The sequence below is a fragment of the Jaculus jaculus genome, chromosome 10 (genome assembly GCF_020740685.1).
Source record: "Jaculus jaculus isolate mJacJac1 chromosome 10, mJacJac1.mat.Y.cur, whole genome shotgun sequence".
Lineage (NCBI taxonomy): Eukaryota > Metazoa > Chordata > Mammalia > Rodentia > Dipodidae > Jaculus > Jaculus jaculus.
Window position 1 is genome coordinate 41465317 of NC_059111.1, and position 13031 is coordinate 41478347.

General features: G+C 43.5%; 1 protein-coding gene across 4 annotated transcripts in view; it reads left to right on the plus strand.

Moving 5' to 3' along the window:
- Positions 1-1056: 1056 nt before the first annotated feature.
- Positions 1057-13031, plus strand: part of Fbxo9 (F-box protein 9) — a 51259-nt gene continuing 39284 nt past the window's right edge. The window contains exons 1-2 of one of the 4 annotated variants that reach the window (XM_045160799.1): positions 1057-1294; positions 12012-12098. In XM_045160799.1, the coding sequence (XP_045016734.1) occupies positions 1292-1294; positions 12012-12098 (90 nt within the window). In that variant the 5' untranslated portion in view covers positions 1057-1291. Of the gene's footprint in view, positions 1295-6311; positions 6331-12011; positions 12099-13031 lie in introns of those variants that run through there. The other 3 variants (XM_045160798.1, XM_045160796.1, XM_045160797.1) reach the window with 3 other exon arrangements.

Genomic DNA, 13031 nt, shown 5'->3' on the forward strand with positions numbered 1-13031 from the left:
TGTGCATCTGGCTAACGTGGGACCTGGGGAATCAAGCCTCGAACCCGAGTCCTTAGGCTTCACAGGCAAGCGCTTAACCGCTAAGCCATTTCTCTAGCCCCTAAAGGTAGTTTTTATAGGTACTAATTTAGGGTGTAAAGCCAGCTAGCAAGCTAGAGAGCAAACAAACAAAAAATACACCCATGGATCAAGGGTGTTCTAAAATGCAGAATTTGCATTTTGTTATTATACGATCCAACCTTTACACCCTCTCCCTTGCCTCCATGAAGTGACAGATTACAAATTTAAACTATATGAGGTCTTTATCCTGTTGACTGTTAATCCCTGGCACTTACAAAAAGTTGGCTAAATGAAGGAGGCTACAGAGCCCTTAGATTTTGACAGAATATCAAGCTGATCATAGTTGAAAATGTTTAAAGTGTGGGAAAAGTGAATTGTTTTTTGTTAACCCCTGTTAACCGCTTTCTCTTTAAGGGAGCTCTACTCCGCCGATGGGCTTGGGGAGGGGCGCGCGGGTATCCGAGGCGTCCGCCCGAGGCATTGTGGGAGCTGTGGTGACCCGCGTCCCACGCTCCTGCAATCCGGATGGACGCGTCTTTTCTTGCGTGGATTCTGTGGGCGTGTTTGAACTTCATAGCATCCTGAAACCCCCTCGAGCTTCACCTTCCGTGCCAGGGCCGTGTGGCGACCGCCCGCCTCCGCCTCCAGTTAGGACCGGCTCAGGGGTTCCGATCTTGATGAGGCTTACGACAGATATTTGAGTCCACGCCTGTTCGTTCGCCTAGCGTTCTCCAGGCCAAGCGGGTATCGCGCCCCGCCCGCAGACTGCCCAGGCCCGTGGGCCCGCGCGCGGTTGCGGGGCGGGGGCGCAGGGGCGTGGGCCCCGGGCCGCCGCGCGCACAGTGCGCGCACAGTGCGCATGCTCCGTGCGCGCGCCGGCTTCCGCCGCAGAGCTGGCAGCTCGGCCGCGGCGCGTGGCGTGTTCCGCAGGCGCGGCGCTCGGTGTTTGCTCGGCCCGCGGTCTCTGCAGGTGCCCCGCTCCGCCTCGTCGCCCGAGGCCCTGGCCGCCGCTCCAGCGCGCCTGGATCTGGCCCCCTGGTCTGCGAAGATGGCTGCCGTACGCCGGGCCCGCAGTTACTGCCGCTGCCTGGTGCGCTTCTCCGACCGAGAACTCTGCTAAGCCCTGCTGCGGGAGAGCGGCAGGAGTAGACTCGGACCCCCGGCACCCGCTCGCAGGGAACGGCGCCGGGGCGCGGAGTGCCCCTCGGCTGCGGCCGGCCGCCCCTCCAGCATGGTAACCGGGAGCCCCGCGGGACTAGCGTGTGTGCGGTGCGGGGGGCCGGGCGCGAGGAGGGAGGCCGGGCCGGGGAGGCTGGGCCGGCCTGACCCTTCCCCTCAGTCGGGGCCCCTGTGAGCAGGGGTTCAGGGCCAGCCGAGAAAAATGCCGCTTGGCGTATTCAAGACGTCCGACCAACCTTGCCCCTCAGCCAAAGCAGTGAGCACGGTTTGAGACGTGCCATCCTAGCATCTGGATTAGGGAAGGAGTCCTGACCAGCGGAGACACCTGTTGATTGCCACTCTTCAGGAGAGCTAGGCCTACAGAGAGGCGACTTCAGCCCCTAAAGGAGGTCTGAATTTAGGACGCACCTACCTGTGAGGCCTGCGTGGCTTGGGTACGATGTTGGCAAAGGTTTGGAACCAAGATCGCTGTCTGTTTGATTTCGTGGTACTGAGAACCTTAGTAGCTTCCTCTTCTGGTTCAGTGGAGATACTGCGCCAAACTCTTGACAGCACATCCCATGGGATTGTTGCATGGACTGTATGTTGTCCAGCTGACAAATGAATCTCTAGCTAGGGCTTAATGACACAAGGGTAAAATGACACCAAACGAATTAGCTATTAGAAAACTCAAGTATTTCTGAAGAAATGAATTTCATTCAGCTGACCTGGAGCATAGAAAAAGCACAACGGATCCCTCTAAACTTTCAGAAGTAATTAAGCACTTAAACTTATTTCATTAATTTAGTCTGAGAAGAACTTGTAAGATAGTCATGCAATAGGTGACATTTAAGTCAGACTCAGTTATGAAAATATTGAAATTCTGTAGGTGACAACTAAGAACTTACTTCAAGTGATATTGAAAATGACCACATGCAATAAGACCCCAGGATGTCTTGTGTTTGATCAAGGTAATAGCAGAAAAGAATTATTGTAACACAAGATCAGGGGAAAAGAAATGTCTTGTTACAGATTTCCCAATTATTTTCCTTATCTTTTTATGTATGTATGTATGTATTTATTTATTTATTTTTTTGGTTTTTTGAGGTAGGGTCTCACTCTGGTCCAGGCTGACCTGGAATTAACTGTCATCTCAGGGTGGCCTTGAACTCATGGCAATCCTCCTACCTCTGCCTCCCGAGTGCTGGGATTAAAGGCGTGCGCCACCACGCCCGGCTTCTTTTTATGTATTTATTTATTTGAGAGAGTGCGTGTGAGCTGCCACCTCAGGGGCTCCAGCCTCTGCATATGACCTCCAAGACACATGTGCCACCTTGTGCATGTGGCTTACGTGGGTCCTGGGAAATCAAACCTGTGTCTTTTGGCTTTGCAGGCAAGTACTTTTAACTGCTAAGCCATCTCTCTAGCCCTCTCCCCTTGACCCCTTTCCCCAGGTAGGATCTTGCTCTAGCCCAGGCTGACCTGGAATTCAGTATGTAGTCTCAGGATGGCCTTGAATAGTGATCCTCCTATCTCTGTCTTCTGTGCTGGGATTAAAGGCATTCACCACCACGCCCGACACTTACTTTATCGTTAAGATACATACTCTGTATTCAACCAACTTTTTTGAGTATCCGTTTACTAGCCTGGCATAGTGGTATAGTGTTAGACTGGTATTGTACTAAACCTTTATAGTACTAAAACTGTATGATGATAAACTTAAAATTTTATTAGAGAGAGAGAGAGAGAGAGAGAGAGAGAATGGGCATGGCAGGGCCTCTAGCCACTGCATATGCACACCAGAAGCATGCATGTGGCTTATGTGGGTACTGAGGAATTGAACCTGGGTCCTTAGGCTTCACAGGCAAGCATCTCAACCACTAGGCTATCTCTCCAGCCTTGTGATAAACTTTTAAAAACGTTGTATCTTGAAGATACCTCAGAAATTATCAAATCTCTTTGCATATGTCTTTTTTTTTTTTTTTTTTTGGTTTTTCAAGGTAGGGTCTCACTCTGGCTCAGGCTGACCTGGAATTCACTATGTAGTCTCAGGGTGGCCTCGAACTCACGGCGATCCTCCTACCTCTGCCTCCCAAGTGCTGGGATTAAAGGCGTGCGCCACCACGCCCGGCTGCATATGTCTTTTTAAGAGAATACAGAGAGGTGGGCATGTTGGCTTGCACCTGGAATACCAGAACTCAGGAAGTTGAGGCAGGAGGATCACTGCAAGTTTGAGATTAGCCTGGGCTACTGGTTGAGACCATGTTTAAACCAACAGTGGTAACAAACAATAGGAGACAGCTGAGGTCTAAACTGGCCTTTACTAAGAATCAAACACTGGTCTTAAAGGTTGCAAAGATAACCATATTAGTGGATGAAACAGAATCATCTCGATATAAATTTAAGGCAACACAGAAGAGACAATTGGAAAGAATTAGAAAATTCTGCAAAGACGAGCCCTTATCTGAATTTTGGATATGTAGAAGCAGCTAAGTGAGGATGAAGGTGTTCCAGGCAGAGCAAGCAGCATATTCAGGAGCACCAACAAATGAAGCAGGGGAAATGAGTTTAGTTCTGACTGCCAGGCACTAGTCAGCCGGCTAAATTACTAAGAGGCTACCCTACGGGGCTCAAGTCATCTCATTAGCTATGCATAGAGTTTGCAATAATAAACTTAATTGAAAAGAGAGGCAGGCTGGAGAGATGGCTTAGTGGTTAAGCGCTTGCCTGTGAAGCCTAAGGACCCCGGTTCGAGGCTCGATTCTCCAGGACCCACATTAGCCAGATGCACAAGGGGGTGCACGCGTCTGGAGTTCGTTTGCAGTGGCTGGAAGCCCTGGCGCGCCAATTCTTTCTCTCTCTGCCTCTTTCTCTGTCACTTTCAAATAAATAAATAAAAATAAACCAAAAAAAAAAAAAAAGAGAGGCAAATATAGCTCTCAATGGGGTCTGTATGTTCAAAGTTCCTCACGTATTTTCCTAGCAGGTATATTAGTCAATTTCTTATTATTACAACAAAATGCTTGAAATAATTTTTTAAAATATTTTATTTTTATTTATTTGACAGAGAGAGAGAGAATGGGCACGCCAGGGCTTCCAGCCACTGCAGATGAACTCCAGACACGTGTGCCCCCTTGTGCATCTGGCTAATGTGGGTTGTTGGGAATCGAACCTGGGTCCTTTAGCTTTGCAGGCAAACGCCTTAACCTCTAAGCCATCCCTCCAGCCCAACTTGAGATAATTTTTAAAGAGAGATGATTTTATGTTACGATTCTGGAAGTTCCCCTCCAAGATTAAGTGGTTTCCATCTTTGTACTGGGCCTCTGATGAAGCGGCACATCATGGTAGGAGCTGGTGGAAGATGCAAAAGAGAAAGGGGTCCCACAACCCATTTTAAGGACATGCCTTCAGTGTCCTAAGCATTTCCCACTAGACCCCCATACCCAAAAAAAGGTTCCACCAACTGCCAGTAATACCAGCCTGAGCACAAGGCTTTTAACACATGTACCTTTAGTGGATACATTTCTCCAAATCTTAGCACCTGCCTTAGGGTGAATACTTCTTTCATTTCTTCACTAATGTAACTTTTACAGTGTGCCAGCATTTTACTCTATGGATTAGTAAACATTACAGGCATCTCTGCTTTGAGTCTGGTTAGAAAGCAAGGCTTATTATGTTATACTGTAAGGTAGTGTAAATATCTGGTTGCCATGTTCAGAGATTTGTGGTCATAGGAATATTTTTTCTATCCTGGAAATAACAACTAAACATCTGTTATTCCAAAAGTTGCTATCTTTGGAATCAGGTAAAATTGGTTTTATAGTTATTTCTAGCTAACCTAGTTAAAGGTCATTTCCCTGATTGCCACATTTCTATAGGACTCATCACCTTCAGTATTGAGCAAAGTTCCCTTTGCTGATAAGTCTATTAGGTAATGGACTGAACTAAAGCAATATTTTCATTTTGCAAGAAGGTAGGATTCTTTTCAGTTTAATTGAGAATTAAAAGATAAAATAAAAAGGCACCAAACTTAGGTCTCTGTAAAGCCCAAAATCATGCACAATGATTCTATTCTAGATCAGTTTTAGTCCACATTGGGCCACTACCAGTATAAAAAATTGAAATAATAAGATAAAATACAAGGGATTTGGCTGGAGATACAGCTCAATGGTAGAGCAGTTGCTTACCATGTTCCATACAGTAGATTTTAGCCCTAGAACCAAAGAACAGGAAGAGGAGAGAGAGGGTTTCATTAAAGAAGAGAGGTTCCGTTACAATTCATTGAGTAATGAGCTTTCCTAATGCATAAAAAATAGAAGTCATTCACATAGAGTACATTTAAAAACATGCATATAAAAGAAAAAAAAAACAATGAAACAGGTCACTTCTGGTGGTCTGTGCTTGCATTTGGGAGAAGTCAGAAGGTTTGTGAGTTTGAAGGTAGCCTGGGTTCTCTAGGCTATATACAGGGGGCAAGGAGACCTCATCTGAAAAACAAAATTCTGTACATGGAAGAGACATCGTAGTAAAGATATATATGTGTGTATATACATATACATATATGTATGTTTGGTTTTTCAAGGTAGGGTCTCACTCTAGCTCATGCTGACCTGGAATTCACTCTGTAGTCTCAGGGTGGCCTTGAACTCACTGCAATCCTCCTACCTCTGCCTCTCAAGTGCTGGGATTAAAGGTGTGCACCACCATGCCCGGCTTTTATATAGTTTTAAAAGTGACCCATGCAACAAAAACTATTTGCTAAATGCTATATTACAGCTAAACATTATTTTGGAACAGTTACTTTGCTTTTTGAAAGTTTGCATGCAGTAATGAGTTTCATTATGATATTTTCTTTTTTTAAATTTTTATTAGCATTTTCATTATGGTATTTTCATACACATATTTCATGTTAATTTTTTTTGTTTGTTTTGTATTTACAGATGCTCATGCCCTGTTTGCATGCGTTTGGAGGCCAGAGGAGGATGTTGTTGGGTGTCCCCCTATCACTCACTCACCTTATTTCCTTGAGTCAGGGTCTTTCGCTGAACCTGGAATTTGCTGTTTGATTAGACTGGCTGACTAGTGAGCTCCAGGAACAGTCCTCCTGTCATGGTACAAGGTTATAGGTGTGCAAGGCCTTGCCTGGCCTTTTATGTGGGTGCTCAGTCTCAAACTCAGGTCCTCATGCAAGCATCTTTCCAGGTCCCAAGTTTTGTTCTTATGCAGCCCTTTCCACATTGCACTCACCACACCCCGCCTCCCCACAAATCTTCCTGCTTTTATGTCACAGGAATTCTTTTGCTCTCTCTTCCTTCCCTCTCATGGTCCCCCATGTACTCTCATGATCTGCATAGACTCTCAAACACATACATATATAATAAGTGCAATATTTGCCTTTCTGAGACAAAATAAACTTGAACTAAAACTGTCCATTTTATTTTATGTAGTACAGCTCATCAGTAAGTAGTTATGTAATAGTGTATTAGTGGAGGAATCTGGTCTGTGATGATTAAATTTTTAAAGATACACCTTACTTTTTGGTTATTTTTTTTCCAGTGAATGTTTAAGACCAATAGGTGACCAAAGATTAATTTTATTAATTAATTTTACTTTTGAAGGTCATTTGTGGCTCTTTAGGGGAGACTTTTAGGAACCTGGCAGGAACTCTATGGCTCTCGCAGCATTTGTGCCGTCTGCTGGGATGAGTCACAGCCATGTTGACCATGTGGCTTCCCTTCCCTTGGAAGCATTGAAAATTTTCCCCTCTGTTTTGGTTCTCCTTCCACAGACCAGATACTGATTGGAATCCATTTTTTGGGTCCCCATGGCTTCTCTGATCAAGAAGATTGGTGACTTACTAAGAGCTTTAGGATCCTCTAGAGAAAGCAGTGTTCTATTGTCTCTTGAGTCCCCCCTTTTAAAATTTATTTATTTGAGAGAGAGAGAGAGAGAGGGAGGGGAGAAGGAGAGAGAGAGATTGAGAGAGAGGGAGAGAATGGGCACACCAGGGCCTCTAGCCACTGCGAATGAACTCCAAATGCATATGCCCCCTTGTGCATCTGGTTTATGTGAGTCCTGGAGAATCAAACCAGGGTTCTTAGGCTTCACAGGCAAATATCTTAAACCGCTGAGCCATTTCCTCAGCCCTCTTGAGCCCTTTTCACCTAGAGGGGCTGGGACCAAAATCTTGGGTACCCTTTTAATCCCAGAGTCCTCATTGGTTCTGGCTGCTGCATCTGGTTGTAAAGAGAAAAATGGGAATATAGAGTATGTATCTTTTGTCTTTAACAAAACAGATCTAGTTAAAGCATGATATTAAAAAACCTTAACATTTTGTTGTAACATTTAACTTATTTTGTCTGGTGACAAAAATATTAATTCTGACTTTCATTTAGGTTTAGTACCCTGGTGAGAGTCATCAGTTTTGTTTTTATATTGGAGGATTTTAACTTGAATATGAGATAAATAACAATGGCTTTTGTCATTAACAGTAAACTTTTATCAATGTTAATTTTATTTTTTATGTTTTAAAAATATTTTTATTTATTTGAGAGAGGGAAAGAGACAGACTGAGAAAGAGAGAGAGAGAGAGAATGAGAATGAATATGGGCGCACTAGGGCTTCTAGCCACTGCAAACAAATTCCAGCTGTGTGCACCACCCTGTGCATCTGGCTTATGTGGGTCCTGGGGAATTGAACTGAGGTCCTTTGGCTTTGCAGGCAAGCACCTTAACAGCTAAGTCAATCTCTCCAGCCCATCAATGTAATTTTTAATAACCACTTTATATTGTTATGTCAGCAAACTCAAATCAGGCAATCTGTCAGAAATTAAGTTATTGTGATAAGCATTAAACCCACCTAAATTTTGATCTTTTAATTGAGTCTGTAAGGCAATTTAAAGTCAGAGTTGAATTTTGGAATTTTTTTTTTGTACTTAAGAACCTGTCTGCTAAAAAAAAATAAAATTAAAAAAAAAAAACAAACTGCTGTTGTACCAGATATAAACAAGCACTTCTGGTTTTAAAGTTGAAACCTAGAAGTTTGTCTTTAGTAACTTAGAATGACTTTTAAATATATCTGTGTACCTGTGTATATTTTAGTGGTTTAAATCTTTTTGTCTAAAGTGGGCTAGACATAAACTTAATACTGATAGAGAAATCTATAACAATCAATCCAATGCATCTTGTTTAGGTTTACCATGAACCAATCTTATGTCTCATTATTTTTGTTACCCATGACTACTAAATGAAGCTTTGATTTTGATAGTTTATGTTTAAATTACATTGTTTGTAAATAACAAATTTTAGCATTACAACTCAATTTGGCCCAAGAATTGTGAATGGAGCTCATCAAAAATTGAGGAGGCACACTATTTATACAGTTATCAGAATACAGGGAGACTTTCTTGTTACAATGAATGAAGTTAGATTATATCTTTTATAAAACTTGAGTTATAAACACAATGACTCTGTAGTAGAAAACATAAAGTTGGGCATGGTGGCATATGGCTTTAATCCCAACACTCGGGAGGCAGAGGTAGGAGGATCACTGTGAGTTTGAGGCCACCCTGAGACTACATTGTGAATTCCAGGTTAGCCTGGGCTAGAGTGAGACCCTTTTGTAAAACAAAACTAAAAGCAAAACAAAAATCCATAACTAATAAATATTAATCTTATTAAGACTGAGTTGTTTTGTAGTTAAAACTTTAACATAGAAGCATTACCAACTTAAACACTTGAAGGCAGTTTTTATAACTGTCACCATGAGCAAAGCAATATGAGTGAAGTTTAAGCTGTATAACCTATTGATTTGAGACTTTTAAAAACATAATCCTATGAAACATATTTTAAAAGCATGGATTTGTAAATGTAGGTAATACTTGATAACTGCCCTGGGGATAATATAAGACACTTGGAAATGGTTTTATTAGTAATTAAAAATCTTAACTATATTTATAATATAGCAAACTAAGAATATCTGTTCATAGTGATCAAAATTCTATGCTGATTGTCATTTTCCCTTTTCTCATCCTGAGGCAATAGGCCAATTTGCCTAAGAACAAGGTGTGCACGGTGCATGGTTTTAAATGTGCTTGGGGTCTGAGTTAGGAGGGGCAATCCATTTCTTAGAATCCAGCTTACCATGAATTTAAACAGCATATCACAATTAATATAATTTACACTGCAGCGAAGTCGAACTAATAATTAACAAGTATCACTAAACATTGAGCAAACATACCAGTTCCTAGGTGTCTGGGTTTTAGCTTTTACCTGGCAGACTTTAGGATCCAGCTTATTCTTTGAGCCTGGGTGTCTACCTGTGGCATGAGGTCTCTCTGTCACCATCCTGTTGTTGTCATCTAGCATGGTTCACAGCCTTCTTGTGTTTGTGCATCCCACACACAGCATATCATTCACAGAGTCCTACATGGAGTCTTGTCAGTGTGACTGCACATATCATTTGAATCTGTGTCATAGCATTGCTGCAGATACAAACCAGTGCAGCCAGAATCTGCATTTCCTAGACTAGTACTGGTCATTAGTATCTGAAATTTAGGTTAATGTTCAATCTCATAGTCCCACACAATCATTTAGAGTTTAAAACATTTTAAAGTTATTTTTAGAAATTTTTGTTTTTATTTAAACGAGCCCAGTCTCATCTCAGAACTTTTTGAGGTTTAACTATCGGCCTTCTTTCCTGGCAGATCAGGGGCCAGTTTGACAGTGGTAGACAGGAAGACAGAGATAGTGGCAGGTAAAGTCATAGGCCTGAGTAAGGTAGTGGAATTTGTTAGTATAGTGGGCAAGGTCAGAAGAAAAGGATCCTAGGCACGCTTTAATTTGAGATAGTTCAGACTTAGGAAAAGGGACATGGATGGGTACAGTTTTGGGGGCAGGTCTTCAAGTCATCGATGACATCTGGATGGAGAGCTGAAGGTAGGGGAGGATAAGGAGGGAGTGTTGAATTTGGTTTTGTCCCAAGACTTGGCTAGAGGAATCTGGTATATAAGTAGGGTAAACAGAGCAGACCCAACCATTTGCCTGTGTGGCAGCTGAAGTTTATCTAAATCAGTGTGCATTTGGAAATCAAAAGTATCATTTTCAGGTCATACAGACCCATGTCCAGTTTATATTGAGGCCAGGCCATGTTGTAATAAAAGATTAAATGTTGAGGTTGGATGAGATATCAGGAAGAGGAGAGAGAGAGAGAAGGTGGTAAGGTTTTTTGTTGTTGTTGTTTGGTTGATTTTTAGGTGGCAGGGGCTGGGCTGGAGGCGCACAGCTTGGGAGACTAAGGCAAGAGAGTGCAAATGTCAGTGGCTCAGTGCCATCCATGCCCAAGGTAGTCAGTCATTCAGAGCTGATGCTGGTGGCAGTGTGGGCAGTCTCCTGGGACCGCTAAGCTGTAGTAGGTGGGCATGCACTCCAGGCAACTAAGAGCATCTGAGGGAGTTAGATGGAGAGGAAGAGGAGAAAAGGGGGCAGGAGGAGCTGTTGGCTTCTCTTGGAGAGCAGCTGAGGAAGTTCCCCGGGAGGAGGAGGAGGAGAGGGAAGGAAGGAAGGGCATGTAGGCTCCTCTCAGAGCAGCCCTTTGAAGAAGTTCAGGAGTGAAGAGGAGAGAGGGAAGAAAGTGTTCCAAAGTTGGTAAACTGAGCTGAAAGGTGCCCCTTAGGGCTCAGTGGGCTTGGGAAAGAGAGAGTCCCAAGGTGTTGAGAGTGCATCTTTCTTAAGACCTAGGGAGCCCAGAAACAGGCAGGGGGTTTGGCCTGACATGCCTGTGCTGTTTTGAAGAGTGAGGGAGTATACTTCTGAGTGCAAGAGCAGGCCAACCCATGAGAGACACTTACTGAGAGGGAATGGACAAGGCCAGAGAGAGGGAGAGGGAGAGGATACCTCTGAGAGGCCAATCTGTGAGGGATACTTACTGAAGAGTAGAGGATGAGGGAAAAAGGAAAAGTAAAGCTGAATTGTGGTGAATGAGGGAGTCTGCACCTGGCAGATAGTCTGAGGCCTTCACAGGGTCAGTGGGAGCTCAGTGGCCTGGTTGGGGGAAAGGAGGTCTGGCCACCAAAGTGGACAACCAGGAGCCTTCTGTCTCAGTCTTGGTACCAGCTGTAAGGTTTGCAAACAACCAAAGACCACCCACGACCACTCTGAGACCAGAAAAGAGCTGGGGCCCGAGCTGCCAAGGCTGTCTCACTGGAGAGGGGAGAGAAAGAGAAGGGAAGGAGAGGGAGAGGGAGGGAGGGAGGAAGGACAGCTGGCATGAGTCTGGACAGTTTGGGTTTTTATAGGGTTTTTCTTTTGGGGAGGGGGATACAGAAGACAAAAGGACTGAGGAATTCAGGGGAGAGCAGGGATCAAGCTGAAGAGGTAATCAGGGAATGGATTGCCATCAGAAGAGAAGCCAGGTTGTCTGGTAGGAAAGCTGTTGCTGATGGCATTGTTAAGGGTAAGGGTTAGGCAATGTAAACATCTGAAGTTGCATCAGTCAAGCTGCTGTTGTTCTCTGTTGTCTTAATTCCATCCTGGGACTCTTGTCCTACCTAATAGAATCAATGTTAAATTTTTGAGAACAAGGTTCTCAGTGATGCTAATATTACTGTGGCTTTTCAGATTTATTTTTCATCAGCCATAAATACTAAAGTCCCAAATGCACCCTACAGCCTTTCTTTTCAAAGTGGGTTCCATAAACTTGACATTGCAGTAGTAAATAGCAAGTAGTTGAGTACATTAGATTACAAAGATTGTGTTTGCATATTCCTGATTTTTTTTTTTTCTGTTTTTACTCAGGCAGAAGCAGAGGAAGATTGTCATTCTGATGCTGTCAGAGCAGGAGATGACAATGAAAATGAGAGTCCTGCTGAAACTGATCTGCAGGCATGTACCTTCAATTGCATATTTAAGTTTTATTCTGTTGTCACATATATACACAAAAGTAGACATAATTGTGAAGATTTGCAAGTTCTTGTTTGCATTGAAGTTAGTGAGATGTTCAGATTCTTTTTTTTTTTTTGGTTTTTCGAGGCAGGGTCTCACTCTGGCTCAGGCTGACCTGGAATTCACTATGTAGTCTCAGGGTGGCCTAGAACTCACGGCAATCCTCCTACCTCTGCCTCCCGAGTGCTGGGATTAAAGGCGTGCGCCACCACGCCCGGCTTAAGATGTTCAGATTCTTTATAGCATACTTACAGATTTCTTGTTCTGTTAAAAACATATCAGTAAGTCTTGCTATGTAATTCAATATATGCTTAAACTCTGAAACATGACTCAAAGTTCATAACTTTAAAGAAAAAGATTGACAAGTTTGACAACTTAAAAGTGTGAAGGTCAGAATTGTGTGAAATAAGTTAGGAGAACATGGAATCCAAAGCACAGTACAGAATTAAAGGGCTGGGAAAATAGCTCTTCAGCTAAAGGTGCTTACTTGCAAAGCTTGCTGGCCTGGGTTCAGTTTCCAAGTCACCCATGTAAGCTGGACACAAAAAGTGGGACAGAGGTTGTAAGAGATGGAATAGCAGTTAAAGCACTTGCATTCAAAGCCTAAGGACCCAGGTTTGATTTCCCAGGATCTATTTAAGCCAGATGCTCAAAGTGGCACATGTATCTGGAGTTTTTCTGCATTGGCCAGAGGCCTTGATGTGCCCATTCTTTCTCTCTATCTGTCTCTCTTTCTCTTTGTCTCTCTCTCCCTCATAAAATAAATGGGGGCCAGGTGTGTTGGTGCACACTTTTAATCCCAGCACTTGGGAGGCAGAGGTAGGAGGATTGCCATGAGTTCGAGACCACCCTAAGACTACATAGTGAATTGCA